The 17,370-nt window shown below is 42.9% G+C and overlaps 1 protein-coding gene across 1 annotated transcript in view; it reads left to right on the top strand.

Moving 5' to 3' along the window:
- Positions 1-17,370, top strand: part of LOC311106993 (1-phosphatidylinositol 4,5-bisphosphate phosphodiesterase beta-4-like) — a 155,289-nt gene that overhangs the window by 65,960 nt on the left and 71,959 nt on the right. The window contains exons 5-6 of the mRNA XM_084149419.1: positions 11,356-11,436; positions 13,107-13,166. Of these exons, the coding sequence (XP_084005545.1) occupies positions 11,356-11,436; positions 13,107-13,166 (141 nt within the window). The remainder of the gene's footprint in view (positions 1-11,355; positions 11,437-13,106; positions 13,167-17,370) is intronic.

Raw genomic sequence — 17,370 nt, 5'->3', positions numbered from 1 at the left:
ATAGCGTTTTCCTTGATGGAAAGAAAGCTTAATTTTAGGCTCATCTGACCAGAGTACCTTCTTCCATATGTTTGGGGAGTCTCCCACATGCCTTTTGGCGAACACCAAACGTGTTTGCTCATTCTTTTCTTTAAGCAATGGCTTTTTCTGGCCACTCTTCCGTAAAGCCCAAATCTGTGGAGTGTACGGTTTAAAGTGGTCCTATGGACAGATACTCCAATCTCCGCTGTGAAGCTTTGCAGCTCCTTCAGGGTTATCTTTGGTGTCTTTGTTGCCTCTCTAATTAATGCCCTCCTTGCCTGGTCCGTGAGTTTTGGTGGGCGGCCCTCTCCTGGCAGGTTTGTTGTGGTGCCAAATTATTTCGATTTTATAATAATGGATTTAATGGTGCTCCGTGGGATGTTCAAAGTTTCGGATATTTTTTTATAACCCAACCCTGATCTGTACTTCTCCACAACTTTGTCCCTGTCCCTGTTTAGAGAGCTCCTTGGTCTTCATGGTGCCGCTTGCTTGGTGGTGCCCCTTGCTTAGTGGTGTTGCAGACTCTGGGTGACACTTAGATTGCACACAGGTGGACTTTAACTAATTATGTGACTTCTGAAGGTAATTGGTTGCACCAGATCTTATTTAGGGGCTTCATAGCAAAGGGGGTGAATACATATGCACGCACCACCTTTCCCTTATTTATTTTTTAGAATTTTTTGAAACAAGCTATTTTTTAAATTCTACTTCACCAATTTTGACTATTTTGTGTATGACCATTACATGAAATCCAAATAAAAATACATTTAAATTACAACAAAATAAGAAAAACGCCAAAGGGGATGAATACTTTTGCGAGGTGATGTGTGAATTTGGGATCTATTATCACACAACTGTCCCAGAGACTAAACCTTTCTACTATAGTAGATTTACATAGGCTAGTGGTTTTGATGTTCGTTACTGGTCTTGTTGGCTGAGGAAATGTACGTGTGGTCAGTTATTCTAACATTTTCAAAGTGCACATCAGAATTCGGTAAAAAGGACCGCACATCATTGCATCCTCGACATGCATGTTCTGTTAATATGAATGGCCATAATCTAAATGTGATTTCTGTCATTCTGAGCACCGTGGGTGGATGCCCTAATCAGGTTACACACGATGCATATGGGTCTGGTAAATTTCTCAAATGTCTGGTAAATTTAAAATGTTGCCGGTCAAATGTCCGACGCCACATTTTCCTAACAGAAACCCTGACATACACACACGTAAGTAGGGCTATCTCCTTTATGGCAAAATAATTAATGGTGTTAGTCATTAGAACTAAAGGCACAGCCAGATACCGCATTGATCCACCACATTTACCAACTTTGTCATGGCGACCAAAAGTCTGATAGTCTGCTGTGAGTGTGTGTTAGTCTACTGTGAGTGTCAGTGTGTTTTGTTTTTCCTCCCTCCCCGTATCATCCCTCCCACATTTCCCTTCTCTTACTCAATCAGGCCAGTTAGCTGGGGGATGGCAGATCTAGGACTGGGTGTACCACACATACACTCACAGACACTCACAGACACTCACAGACACACACAGACACACAGACATACACAGACATACACAGACATACACAGACATACACTCACAGACATACACAGACATAAACTCACAGACATACACAGACATACACTCACACACACAGACACAGACATACACTCACACACACAGACACAGACACACACACACACACACACACACACACACAGACATACACCGACATAAGGATCAGGAATCCCTTTAATGTAGTCTTCAGTGAGGAGGATCCCTCCATGGATAAACACAGAGGGAAACCAACGTCATCACTAACATCAAAGGGCATCTTTAACTGAGCCTTTTAACTAGGACAGCCTGGTTACTTTGGAATAAATTCCTTTGTGTATTAACTTATTGTGTATTTGTGTTGCGCTGCTAGCTATGTGGCCTCTACCCTGCTAGGACTCACGAGAGACTGGGTGGGTGGGTGGGTGGAGAGCATTGGTGAATCTCTGCCAAGTTTCTGGTGAATCTAGTACACAAACTGTTCATTGACACATTTTTGATATCCTGATTAAAGTAAAAAAGGCGAGAACACAGTTGTCTGATTTTAGCCTCTGAAACATTGAATGAGTACCCACTGGGAAAAGATGTCAGATCACCATCCAATTTTAGTTGATATTTGAGTTTACTTGTCAACCAACGTATATCCAACTTGAAATAAACCACAGAGCTAGCTTGGCATGGCTAACTATGGGTAGTTGCTGGTAGGCTACAAGTGTACAAAAGCAATAGAAAAACATGAGCTAGCGAGCAACGCTACTGATCTGTGTGTTTGTGGCCAGCGTTATGAGAAGTAGGTCATTTATCAAGGGTTTGTTTTACTTCTCAGATAGAAAATAGTAGCAAGCAACTGGTCATGGTGGGCCTGGTTGACTGGCTTTTCTCTCTCTTTACATATCGTCTCTAATCACAGTTAACAGAAGCCATCATTAGCCAGGTTTTGAAAATACCAAACCTCAACTCTTTGTTTAGAAAACAATGATCAACCTTGTTATGATAAAAGAACAACATAATTCTAGACAAGCTGGATGTCTCCCATGGAGTTGGCTGTAAGTGTGTGTGTGAGTGTGTGTGTGTGTGTGTGTGTGTGTGTGTGTGTGTGTGTGTTGGTAATAGCTGGTAGGCAGGCTGATAGGCTAATAGAAGGCCTGCAGGGGACGACTGTGTTGATGAACATGGCAGACATGCCTCGCCCACACACACACAATCTTAAATACGCTAATCAGGAAGGATTCTTCCAGAGTCCGCTCTCTGCTCACTGAAGCCCCACAGAGCAACAGACGGTGAAGAAGGGCAGTGTGTGTGCGTCTGTGGGTTTGTGTGTGTGTGCGTGCGTGTGCGCGCGTGTCCACACACTGGGCTTTTCATACTAATTCCAAAGTGTAAGGAATAGCCGTTAATAGTTTGATACTCAGCATGGTCTGTCTGTATTGAAATGTTTGTCAGTCTTTGTTGTATTCAACACAACCATATGACACACACAGAAAGACGCTGAGTGGGAGGGATAGTCATTGATGTTGGACCAAAGTGTTGTCTAGCTTCTCTGCTTCTCTTCTTCACTGCCTCATTTGACTGGCAGTGATACTTAGCGATTCAAGAAGAATACACACCGGTCTGTGTACTGAAATACACTGGGTGTACAAAATATTAAGAACACCTGCTCTTTCCATGACATAGACTGACCATGTGAATCCAAGTGAAAGCTACAGTGGCTTGCGAAAGTATTCACCCCCCTTGGCATTTTCCCTATTTTGTTGCCTTACAACCTGGAATTAAAATAGATTTTGGGGGGGTTTGTATCATTTGATTTACACAACATGCCTACCACTTTGAAGATACAAAATATTTATTATTGTGAAACAAACAAGAAATAAGACAAAAAAACAGAACACTTGAGCGTGCAAAACTATTCACCCCTCCAAAGTCAATACTTTGTAGAGCCACCTTTTGCAGCAATTACAGCTGCAAGTCTCTTGGGGTATGTCTCTATAAGCTTGGCACATCTAACCACTGGGATTTTTGCCCATTATTCAAGGCAAAACTGCTCCAGCTCCTTCAAGTTGGATGGGTTCCGCTGGTGTACAACAATCTTTAAGTCATACCACAGATTCTCAATTGGATTGAGTTATGGGCTTTGACTAGGCCTTTCCTAGACATTTAAATGTTTCCCCTTAAACTCCGCCCCATTCTCAAATCTCTGGAAGACTGAAACAGGTTTCCCTCAAGAATTTCCCTGTATTTAGCGCCATCCATCATTCCTTCAATTCTGACCAGTTTCCCAGTCCCTGCCGATGAACAACATCCCCACAGCATGATGCTGCCACCACCATGCTTCACTGTGGGGATGGTGTTCTCGGGGTGATGAGAGGTGTTGGGTTTGTGCCAGACATAGCGTTTTCCTTGATGGCCAAAAAGCTCAATTTTAGTCTCATCTGACCAGAGTACCTTCTTCCATATGTTTGGGGAGTCTCCCACATGCCTTTTGGCGAACACCAAACGTTCAATCAGGGTAGATGAAGGGGAGGAGACAGGTTAAATAATGATTTTTAAGCCTTGAGACAAAATATTTAAGTGCCTTTGAACGGGGTATGGTAGTAGGTGCCAGGCGCACTGGTTTGAGTGTGTCAAGAACTGCAACGCTGCTGGGTTTTTCATGCTCAACAGTTTTCCGTGTGTATCAAGAATGGTCCACCACCCAAAGGACATCCAGCCAACTTCACACAACTGTGGGAAGCATTGGAGTCAACATGGGCCAGCATCCCTGTGGAACACTTTCGACACGTTGTAGAGTCCATGCCTTGACGAATTGAGGCTGTTCTGAGGGCAAACGGGGGTGCAACTCAATATTAGGAAGGTGTCCTTAATGTTTTGCACACTACGTGTGTCATTTTTTTAACCTTTTATTGCAGTGGGTTGAATCAGGGTCACACAGACTGATTCTTGGTAGTCTTAAACAAATCTGCTTTGAAACAAAAGTGTACACCTCACACACATGGTTATGGTCTTTAAAAAAGAAGACACCAGTACCATGTCAGATATAGAGTTGAAATGTATTACATTTTGAGTTTGCATGCCAATATTACACTTTATATACATCACAGAAGACTGAAATATAACAAAACTGTTTGACATAGAAACACCAGATTTTCGTTTAAAATAAAAAAATAAAAAAATAAATATATGAAATTATGAAAAATATTAATAACATTCCACCCATGAGGCCAAAGAGGGCGCTTTGGTCATGGACTGCTACACAGTCCTTTTCTCTCAGTCTCTCAAACTATCGATCAATTGTATCTCTCTAGGTATCATCTAAGTTCACCTCAGACGATGTAAGAAGACAAGGTGTGTGACGTGCATGGATGATCTCTCTCGGTGACTGACGACCATAATTGCTTTAGGTCAAAGGTCAATTGGAGACTCTTAGTCATGGTGGCGTTGAGTCATCCCTCTGTCCTTATGGACATGCCCGTGCGTGTGTGTGTGTGTGTGTGTGTGTGTGTGTGTGTGTGTGTGTGTGTCCTTTGGGACTTCCCTTCCCATTAGACATCAATAAATCAGTAATACTAATGATGACATTAGGATGTGCAGGGAGACATTTCCTGGGCTCATCGCCGGTCTGGTGCCTGATGATGCTCTAATTGGTTTAGGCACTTTAGGGACATCAGGGTGTGTGTGTGTCGGCTCAAAGACCAGCCATTTCCCACTCTCCCACACTCCCACACTCCGTCTCTCCATCTCCCGTTCTCCATCTTTCCATTATGGAGGAAAGATGAGGAAATGACAGCATTCCCCTCCTGTACCCTCCTTACTGATGCTTCACATCATCTTCCTCTGCCTCCCTCATTACTGAGTCCACACACACATACATACACACACACACACACACACACAGACACACAGACAGCTGCCAGTGACTCAGGCAGCTAATGGAAAACAAACCTCAGATCCACACTGACAGTCAAAATGGCCGAAGCAACAGCATACCTGATGTGGACTGTGTACCCATGTGTATCAGGCCATAGGATCTGATTTGTTCTGTGTGTTAATGTTGGCTGCTTACTCAATCAATCATGCCAGAGACTATTAGATAGTTGAGTCATTCCACATTAAGCCATAACCATTATTCTGATTGGTTTGACAGGCGTTTATAGTTGTTATATTTATAGTGTCTTTAATATAGTATATAGTTATGGGCAAGGGAGGTTTGATAGAGACCCTGTTTGTTTCTCACATTTACAGATGTTGGATGACTCTGACTCCTGTAGAGAACACTGTGGTCCCCCAGGCCTACTCTTAGCAGTCCTGTGTGTGTGTGTGTGTGTGTGTGTGTGTGTGTGTGTGTGTGTGTGTGTGTGTGTGTGTGTGTTTTCGGGGTGTGTGTGTGTGTGTGTGTGTGTTATTTTTAAAGAGCATGGGGATGGATGGGGAACTCTTAGAGGAGGGAGCCATGCTGCAGTCAAAACCGACACACACACACTCAACACACACACACACCACACTTAGCAGATCCACTATGCACTGAGAGTGGAATGTAAAGTAATGAGAGTAGCGAGTCTGACAACCAGGGGTCCCCCTCTTTTCTTTCTCCAGACAAATATATGACTCCCACCTGCACTCTCTACCCCACTCCATCCAAGGAGTGCGTGCGTGCGTGTGCGCGTGCGTGTGTGTGTGTGTGTGTGCAGGGCTCTAAACTAACTTTTTTCAGCCACCAAATGTTTCAGTTGATGGCACCAGCACATGATTTGGTTCTTCTGATAATAATGACCTGACCTGTGTCCCATAATGTACCTGCATTCCATACAGAACCAGGCTAGTAATGACTAGCTATCTTTTAAATTAGCATGCCCTTGCAGGGCTTGACATTCAGGTAAATTTGCCAGAGGCACACCGGGCCAGTACAAACTGAAAGCTACTGGCCCGAATGAAAAGAATACTGGCCCGGTAAAGCGGATGATGCGTGCATCATTTAAATTTTATATTTAATTTGCGGGCTGAGCAAGTAGCCTATAACGTATAATGACCTACTCTCCATGCGCAAATAATTACATTTTAACTTGACAATATCATATCTACATTGATTGTTTGGAGGGACAATTGTTTCCTTGCACAATCTGTTTCCTTTTTAACAGTCACTCTACAGTACTAGTAGCTAGCCAGTTAGCCCTATTGACTTATTAAGGGCTTGCGATCTATGAAGGCAGGTAAACATGCCAAAATTAACACAGCAAGTATTTATTAACGTATCAAGAAAAAATATTGTAGTCAAGCAACATATGAGATCTAAATTGGCAACATTTCAATCCGAAGTCGGAGTGTATTTTCTCTCGCTTCAGCTCAAATAATGGCTGCTATTGAGTTCAAGAAATGTTGCGTAATTTTTTACGTGGTTGCGTCATATTTCTATGCATACTTTCCGTTGAAGTGCCCTCAGTGCTCCGTTTCGCATACTTTAATTTGGACTCTACTCCGACCCTCCCTTGCTCCAATTTGCATGCTTGGAGCATGGTAGAATGCATTTTGAGAAACTGAGTTTCTTTTGAGGTCTGGGAACAATAAAAAAGCTAACATATGGAATTGTTTTAAGATGGTCATACCATGTATCATTTTGCTATTCGATTTGGAATTTTAGGACCCCTGTATCAAAAATAAATATGAAAATAATATTTGATTAAACATTGAATTTGGCCTTACTGCCATTAGCCCATAGAAACACACTGAATAAACACATTCACACATGGTAAAACAGATAGTCAAACAATTAATAAAAAGGAAGTATGTTTTGAAGTGTCTGTCCTATGAAAAATAAAAAAATTATGTATGCACTCACTAACTGTAAAGTCGCTCTGGATAAGAGCGTCTGCTAAATGACTAAAATGTAAATGTATATAAGAAAGCTCAGAAAATAGTTTTTATACATTTTTACCCATATTTAACCCTTTTTTGGGGTAGACACAAAACAACTTCCATACTTCCATTCATTTCTGAAAGCAGTATTGCGTTACCTTCAGACGAGTCTTGTGAGGCTTGTGGGGGTCGTAGAGCAAAACGTAGAACACCATCGTGTTTGTGAGACCCAAACGGTTCGGACAACAGACAAATACTTAAATACATGTAATTTTGTCCTTGAAACATTTAATTGAAATACTTTAGAATTCCATTCCTTCCCATGGAGGACTGCTCCTACTGGGGAGTGCCAATATGGCCGACCGGTGGCTTCAAAGCCTCTCACTGGCCAATACACAGCATCAGCAATACAGGGTTTATATATATCATTGTTTTTTGTACTGTGCAATGTACAGTGTAGGCTACATGTTTTTGCCCCATGATTGATACAAATCATCATGATATCATTCTGCCAGGTAGGCCTACTTTGCAGTCAACATTTAATTGGGAAGGTTTTTTGGGAAAGCCTTTAGAAATGTTCATTCAAACAGTGCATGATGACTGAATTGCGCATCGCAAAGATTCAACCAAGACTTCGGACCAAAACTTTTTGAATATCTGGTCTGCAAACCCATTGTTGCAGACCTATTGCTCTTTGAATAAATCTTTATAATAAAGAAATAGCATATTGTGAACCAAAAACGAAGAAAAAATCACTAGCACCTATCAACCAATTAAAAATGGTGTTGCACTGCCAATTCAAAGGGTCGCAAATATGAGTGTTTGGTTGTAGTTTTTAGCCGTGTGTGTGATGGGGGAGGGAGGGGGCGTGTGCGTGCATTTGGGAGTAGGGACAGAGTGTTTCTAGTAAAATATTCCTTAAAAGCCATTTTAGCTTCATCAGGAGTAGAAGACTAGACCATCTCAGCTAGGTTACCTCTTAACAGGAAGGAGAGCCCAGCATGATATTGTAGATACTAGCTATGACAGACATCTTTACAAGATGAATACAACGGAAGCTCAGTTTACACCACAAGGTGCACAACACAGATGGAAGAACAGGTGAAGGGTCAATTTGAACTGCATTCTTGGTGGTTTCCAACTTCTCTAAATGTCAGGACGGTTAATTATTAGTCTGGGATTAGGTGACAGTGGATCTGGGTGAATTTAACAGCCATATTTGCTCAGAGAAAGTGAGTTAGGGCTATGTTTGGTGTCGAGCAGCACGTACTGTAGGACTTTCATAATGTGTGTGTGTCGCTCACCGTTTGCTTTAGCTCCAGTTATAGTTGAGACTGCAACTACCTTCTACTCTGTTTCTCTCTCCTACTCTCTTTGTCTTACACACACATGGGCGCTCACTTAGAATGTGGCAGATAAATGGATGGACTACTGGAATGTAATCCAAGTGACTTTCCTATTACTCTGTCGCCAGCCCACCCCTACTTACTCCCCCTTTCTCTCTCTCTCTCTCTCTCTGTCTGTCTGTCTGTCTGTCTGTCTGTCTCTCTGTCTCTCTGTCTCTCTGTCTCTGTCTCTGTCTCTGTCTCTGTCTCTCTGATATTGGACAGAGTGTTCTGAAACAAGCTTGGCTGTTTGACTAATAATAGTCTCAGGGATTTGAAAGTCTGTGGTTTACCACATTAAGTAGACTGTAAATAAAGCACAGCTCTAACCTTTAAGTTAGGGGTTTTAAATAGTAGGTTGGGAACTATTTTGATATTTCTCTAAGTAGATATAACTTCAGAATCTTGCTCTGATGCAAATGGTTTAATAAAACGTTTCCAATGTCACACAAACTCACAGTAAACATGTAAGAGGAAGTGTAATACTATTAGCCAGGATAATTTATATTTTATGATACAGTTGAAGTCGGAAGTTTACATACACTTAGGTTGGAGTCATTAAAACTAATTTTTCAACCACTCCACACATTTCTTGTTGACAAAGTATCGTTTTGGCAAGTCTGTTAGGACACCTACTTTGTGCATGACACAAGTCATTTTTCCAACAATTGTTTACAGACAGATTATTTCACTTATAATTCACTGTATCACAATTCCAGTGGGTCAGAAGTTTACATACACTAAGTTGACTGTGCCTTTAAACAGCTTGGAAAATTCCAGAAAATGATGTCATGGCTTTAGAAGCTCCTGATAGGCTAATTGACATAATTTGAGTCAATTGGAGGTGTACCTGTGGATGTATTTCAAGGCCTACCTTCAAACTCAGTGCCTCTTTGCTTGACATCGTGTGAAAATCAAAAGAAATCAGCCAAGACCTCCAAAAAATATTTGTAGACCTCCACAAGTCTGGTTCATCCTTGGGAGCAATTTCCAAATGCCTGAAGGTACCACGTTCATCTGTATAAACAATAGTACGCAAGTATAAACCCCATGGGACCACGCAACTGTCATACCGCTCAGGAAGGAGACGCGTTCTGTCTCCTAGAGATGAACAAACTTTGATGCGAAAAGTGCAAATCAATCCCAGAACAACAGCAAAGGACCTTGTGAAGATGCTGGAGGAAACGGGTACAAAAGTATCTATATCCACAGTAAAAACAAGTCCTATATGGACATAACCTGAAAGGCCGCTCAGCAAGGAAGAAGCCACTGCTCCAAAACTGCCATAAAAGTCAGACTACGGTTTGCAACTGCACATGGGGACAAAGATCGTACTTTTTAGAGAAATGTCCTCTGGTCTGATTAAACAAAAATAGAACTGTTTGGCCATAATGACCATCGTTATGTTGGGTGGAAAAAGGGGAGGCTTCAAGCCGAAGAACACCATCCCAACCGTGAAGCACGGGGGTGACAGCATCATGCTGTGGGGGTGCTTTGCTGCAGGAGGGACTGGTGCACTTCACAAAATAGATGGCATTATGTGGATATATTGAAGCAACATCTCAAGACATCAGTCAGGAAGTTAAAGCTTGGTCGCAAATGGGTCTTCCAAATGGACAATGACCCCAAGCATACTTCCAAAGTTGTGGCAAAATGGCTTAAGGACAACAAAGTCAAGGTATTGGAGTGGCCATCACAAAGCCCTGACCTCAATCCTATAGAACATTTGTGGGCAGAACTGAAAAAGCGTGTGCGAGCAAGGAGGCCTACAAACCTGACTCAGTTACACCAGCTCTGTCAGGAGGAATGGGCCAAAATTCACCCAACTTATTGTGGGAAGCTTGTGGAAGGCTACCCAAAACTTTTAACCCAAGTTAAACAATTTAAAGGCAATGCTACCAAATACTAATTGAGTGTATGTAAACATCTGACCCACTGGGAAGGTGATGAAAGAAATAAAAGCTGAAATAAATCATTCTCTCTATTATTCTGACATTTCACATTCTTAAAATAAAATGATGATCCTAACAGGGAATTTTTACTAGGATTAAATGTCAGGAATTGTGAAACTGAGTTTAAATGTATTTGGCTAAGGTGTATGTAAACTTCCGACTTCAACTGTATGTCCAGGAGACCAGTGAGTGTTGCCTGCTACGTTAAGTAGGGTTATGTTCTGTCACCAAGGTAGCGGTTGGTTGGTGTGTGATACACATTCAACAGTTCATGATATTCACATTCCTGTGTTTTTGTTTGTTCTAGTGCTAGGTCGTCTTGTCCTGCACACACAGGGTGTAGGTGTGTGTGTGTGTTTTGTGTGTGTGTTTTCCTTGTGTATGTGTCTCCTCGCCTACGTGTGTGTCTATTCTCCTTGCACGTGTGTGTGTGTGTGTGTTACATCTTTACAAATTAATTATCAATGCTGTTTATCTTGTTCCATAAGCCTGTGTGTGCTAGCTAGGTAATGGAGCAGGTGTGTAATGTCTTCGGATGTCAAATAAAACCTCTGATTGATGAGGCTGCTCTCTTATTAAAATGCTTCTGTCTTCTTGCAGGACCCGTTTCTGTTTGAGCCTAACTGTCTGGTTAAAGTGGACGAGTTTGGCTTCTTCATCACGTGGAAGAGCGATGGAAAGGTACAGTCTCTCAACCAGAGCCGTGTATATAAATGCCTCTGGTCTCAACCTCTCACTCAATGCAGAGCCCTGTCTTAGTATTCTGAGTGTATTCAGAGAGAGAAAATAAAAGACTGAAGGGTATTTAGAGAGGATGATCCTGTAGGAAAACAGTCAAGAGGATAGAATGCAGTCCGTTATGTGTTGACCTTTCGACTGCAAGGTCCTTTTCAACACTATTCTCCTTTTCCAACAGTAGGTTCTTGCAAATCAGTTTCCTCCATTCGCATGGAGAGCATTAGGAATGAATAGGCTCTCCATATGAATGGAATGAATAGCTTGAGACATAACTTGACTTAGCCATAACTGAAGAACTATCGAAAGGTGACTCTGAGAGGGCTGTGTCAAATGAACCCTCCCTATAGAGGAGATATAGGCCCATATCCTTGCTGAAAGTTGACTATAGCATTTATCACACATTTCAGCAACCACATATAAGGCAGTGGTAGCCTATACCCTACTCCTGGAGAGTTAGATACTGGGTGTGCAGGCTTTTGTTCTAGCCCTGCTCTAGCACACCTGATTCTTCCAATTAGGAGGGTTGGCTACTCGTGGTTTAAGGTAATGCTGGTTGGAGGGGAAGGCCGTTGTTATCCGTCACACCGTTGTGATTCAGCCGTTGTGTAAGAGGATAGCAAGATATCCCTCCACACTGGTCATATTACCGTCTCTCTCTCTAGGGTATTGTATTTATCCATGCTATATGGGGTGTGTAGGCAGATGTCCTTGTGAACAGCCATATCTTGTCATTAGCTGTAGACAGAATGTCTATGGGGCTTCTGGAAGTGACAGTCAGGTTGCTACAGTAATCAGACAAAGCTAGGTGAGGTTTGGGCAGTCAGGTGGGGTGGGAGTATGTTTGTTTTATTTGGTATTGATGAGATCTCTATTTTCTGTCTCTCTCTCTCTCTCTCTCTCTCTCTCTCTCTCGCTCTGTCTCTCTCTCTCTCTCTCTCTCTCTCTCTCTCTCTCTCTCTCTCTCTCTCTCTCTGTCTCTCTCTCTCTCTCTGTCCTCTATCTCTCTCTCTGTCCTCTATCTCTCTGTCTCTCTCTTTCTCTCTGTCTCTGTCTCTGTCTCTCTCTCTCTCTCTCTCTCTCTCTCTCTCTGTCTCTGTCTCTGTCTCCTCTCTCTCGCTCTCTCTGTCTCTCTCTCTCCCTCCCCCCTCTCTCTCTGTCTCTCTCTCTCTGTCCTATGTCTCTCTCTCTCTCTCTTTCCCTCTGTCTCTCTCTCTCGCTCTCTCTCTCCCTCCCCCTCTCTCTCTCTGTCTCTCTCTTTCTCTGTCTCCTCTCTCTCGCTCTCTCTCTCTCTCTCTCTCTCTCTGTCTCCTCTCTGTCTCTCTCTCCCTGTCTCTCGCTCTCTCTCTCCTCTCTCTCCCTCTCTCTCTCTGTCTCTCTCCCTCTCTCTCCCCCCTCTCTCTCTATCCCTCTCTCTATCCCTCTCTCTCCCTGTCTCTCGCTCTCTCTCTCCTCTCTCTGTCTCTCTCTCTCTGTCTCCTCTCTGTCCCTCTCTCTCTCTGTCTCTCTCTCTCTCTCTCTCTGTCTCCCTCTCTCTGTCTCCCTCTCTCTCTCTCTCCTCTCTGTCTCTCTCTTCTTTCTCTCTCCTCTATCCCTCCATCTTTCTCTCTCTACAGGAGGGCCAGGTTCTAGAATGTTCTCTGATCAACAGTATTCGAGTTGGAGCCGTGCCAAGGGTGAGATTTTGGATACACAATTTCATCCCTCTCTCCCTCCCTCCATCCCTCTTTCAAACAACCTTCATGTCTTCCCACCCACTCCTTTCTTACTCTCTACCTCTCCGTCTCGCTCTCCATCCATCACCTCGACCTTACGACCCTACCATTCCACCCAGAGGGCCAAGTCATAATTGGGGTGACGGTGACGTCACTAAGGGCAGCGGTACTTGAAGTGGCCAAGGCAACAGAACAGAACGAACAGAACAGAGTTAGTCTGTTGTGCCATTGTTCCCACCACCGTTAAATCACTATTGATCAGTACAACATTTCAAGGACAGTAGTAGTGAATGCTGAGGGAAGTTGGTGAAATATAGGTTACTGCTGCTCGCTGCCCTTCAGATCCTAGACCAAGTACATCTACATTCAACAACATGAAATATTTAATACTTTAATGTTTATAACCCTCCAGCTTTCTAGCTGTATCTAAAGCTATTTAGTACCCGTGGATTGAAGGCTGTCTATGTCAATGTCTAGCGTGGAACCCCGTGTTATCGGCATATTCAACAACGTTTAAGAAATATATTACCTTCAACAGTGTTATCTTGTGATCAAGCCATCAATGTTATGTGATTATTGGTGTCGTAAAAATGTTAGCTAACGGGTTAGCAATTAGCAAGTTTGACATTTCAGTTGAAATACTACTATTATCAGCTTTTTGATAAGCGGTTTAGCAAAGAAATACGTCCCGTATTATCGGCATACGGTCCCCAGTTATTGGCCACCTTACTATTTTGTTCAATTACAAGATATATCCGTTTAATTTTGTTCAAAAAAGAGACTCCAACCACGTACCCGAAGTGTTTACTAGATAATTGACTAGTTGGCTAGCCTTCCGGTAAAAAATAATGACTTGCCTGTCAACTTTTCATTGCGTAGCCCGGTGCGCCCTCCTGTGGACTCTTAAGAAATGGTTCTTCACCAACATATTCAGTGTTTTAACCAAATAATGTCTCATCATTTGTTTTACAGATTAATCTTATGTTTTGATAAAGTAGATAACAGTTGAATACTAAAATATGAGTATTAATAATTTACATCAAATAAAACTTTAATTTCAGTAATGTGCAATGACATAAACAATGAAAACACTGTTGGAGTTTGTGTTGCAGAGATGCACTTGGAAAGGAAAGGAAGAAATACACAAGATGGGTTGAATAAATATATATATTATATTTTATACATTTTTTTTGTACAAATAATTTCATATGAACACAAACAAAACAAAAAATTAAATCTCGACCTCCATCACTATATTGTCACAAAAATCACAATAAAAATCCAGCTCCACCGCTACCTCTGGATCCCACTGCACACACCTGCAGTGGAACCAGTGCTGGCAGAAGTCACAGCACACCCATGGCACCTCGGATCTACACTCCTGAGAGGAGCTTGCAGGCGGATCACGCTCCCCGCAGCGAGTACAGCAGGTGGTGTCTTCTTTTATAAAAAATAAAATAAGAATACAAATGGATTAATATGGTTTTACAAAATGTAGAAGTTCTTCAACAACAATAGTAATTGATACAACTGAGAGAGAGAGAAAAACAGATGATGAAGTACCTGAGAGTGGTGGTGTGACAGACGTGACCGGTGGAGCTTTTCTCTTCCTTTTCTGTGCTGCAGTTTGAGAAAAAGTAGTGTTAGACAGAGCATGTTGCATGAAAACCCTTTTCAACTTTTTTACATCAATACCTCTGGAGGAAGCTGCATCGTGTTGGTGGTGACAGACAGGGGGGGTGGTGTGCATCATGGTGGTGGTGGACAAAACCGCCGACGATGGCTTGGAGGAGCTGGTGTTTGTAACGGTGGGGTTGAGGGGCCGACGATGGTGTGGCCGGGGGAGTAGGCACGTAGCCTTCTTCTGCAGCTGGGGACTCCGGCGGCTCCTACAGGTGTTGCACACTGGGAGGCACTGGCAGTGGTGATGCAGCTGTCAGGAGTGGTTCTAGCAGGGGGTTCTGCAGAGGCGATGGCGTCAATGGTCACATCCATGGCAGCCCTCTCCTGTGCCCTCTGTGTTCTGAGGGCTGCCCAACGCTCTTTCTCCTCTGCCTCGGCCCTCGGCCCTCTCCTTCTCACCCCTCTCCTGCCACCGGTGAGGCATGTGGCGACCACAGGGAGTCTTCTGTATCGGTCCAGCCGATACTTCAGGACAGTAAGGATGTGCCCCAGGTCCTTCGCTATCAGCCCCCCCCCCTCTATTAGGGGGTGCTCTTCTGGGACTGGAGCAGGGGCTGGGAATGGAGCAGGGGCTGAGGGTCCATCTGTGGTCACTGGGGAGGAGGTGCTGATGGACGGCACGGTGCTGCTGGTTCCAGGAGAGGCGGTGGTGGGACCCGGAAGGGACCGAGACTGCATTAAACGGGACCCTTCAATGGCTGAAGGGTCAAAAGAGAAGAGGCCACACTTCTTAAACCCTTCCACCACATAGCGCATGTCCTTGCAGCGCTGGTACGGGGGGGGGGGCCTCCCAGTGTGTAGTGGCCACCGGGGAAACACTTGGGTCTGCCGAGGTACACCATGCACCTTGGTAGATAAGAAAATAAAACTGTTACTAGCAGATAAAATTCACATACACGTGGTTATCTCCTAAAAACAAAAGATGCCTAACCTTGGCAGCCTGGCGGAGAGCCATCCCTGCCCTGTAGTCCTCCATGGCATGGAACATGTCCACCTCACTCCACTGCTTCCTCTTGACTTTCTCCATGCTGTGGTGTTAATACATGTACAGTGAGGGGAAAAAGTATTTGATCCCCTGCTGATTTTGTACGTTTACCCACTGACAAATAAATGATCAGTCTATAATTTTAATGGTAGGTTTATTTGAACAGTGAGAGACAGAATAACATACACACAAAAAGAAAATGTATGCACGCATGACTGTAAGTCGCTTTGGATAAAAGCGTCTGCTAAATGGCATATTATATTATTATTATTATAACAACAACAAAATCCAGAAAAACGCATGTCAAAAATGTTATAAATTGATTTGCATTTTAATGAGGGAAATAAGTATTTGACCCCTCTGCAAAACATGACTTAGTACTTGTAGTTGGCCACCATGTTTGCACACATCTCAGGAGGGATTTTTTCCCACTCCTCTTTGCAGATCTTCTCCAAGTCATTAAGGTTTCGAGGCTGACGTTTGGCAACTCGAACCTTCAGCTCCCTCCACAGATTTTCTATGGGATTAAGGTCTGGAGACTGGCTAGGCCACTCCAGGACCTTAATGTGCTTCTTCTTGAGCCACTCCTTTGTTGCCTTGGCCGTGTGTTTTGGGTGATTGTCATGGATAATCGCACCAACTGTTGTCACCTTCTCACCAAGCTGCTTGGCGATGGTTTTGTAGCCCATTCCAGCCTTGTGTAGGTCTACAATCTTGTCCTTGACATCCTTGGAGAGCTCTTTGGTCTTGGCCATGGTGGGTGGAGAGTTTGGAATCTGATTGATTGATTGCTTCTGTGGACAGGTGTATTTTATACAGGTAACAAACTGAGATTAGGAGCACTCCCTTTAAGAGTGTGCTCCTAATCTCAGCTCATTACCTGTATAAAAGACACCTGGGAGCCAGAAATCTTTCTGATTGAGAGGGGGTCAAGTACTTATTTCCCTCATTAAAATGCAAATCAATTTATAACATTTTTGACATGTGTTTTTCTGGATTTTTTTGTTGTTATTCTGTCTCTCACTGTTCAAATAAACATACCATTAAAATTATAGACTGATAATTTCTTTGTCAGTGGGTAAACGTACAAAATCAGCAGGGGATCAAATACTTTTGTCCCTCACTGTAGCTAAATAACTTGGCATACTATATACATTTTAGAAAGATAACTCAATCTGAATATGTATAAACATTTACATTTCAAAGCTAAGGCATTGAAAAGTGATGAAAGTTTTCACAATAACTGAAAGTGTACCCACGTTTTTTGTTTGATGTTATCTGTAATGAAATGTAGTGTCCCAATTAGTTTAATATTGATGCATACATTGTAACATTAGACTAAATACTGCCTATATGTAGCTGAAACAGCCAACAGTGATAGGTGTAAAAAAGTTAATGGTTCAACGTTCAAAATAAATTTTTGCAGATTGTGTAAAACGCCCCCGTCAAAGGACTCCAATTCTGAAAAGGTCAAGCTTGACAGCATTCAGCTGTTTT

Source organism: Coregonus lavaretus (assembly GCF_964263955.1).
Source record: "Coregonus lavaretus genome assembly, chromosome: 31".
NCBI lineage: Eukaryota > Metazoa > Chordata > Actinopteri > Salmoniformes > Salmonidae > Coregonus > Coregonus lavaretus.
This window is presented reverse-complemented; position numbering and strand designations above follow the sequence as displayed.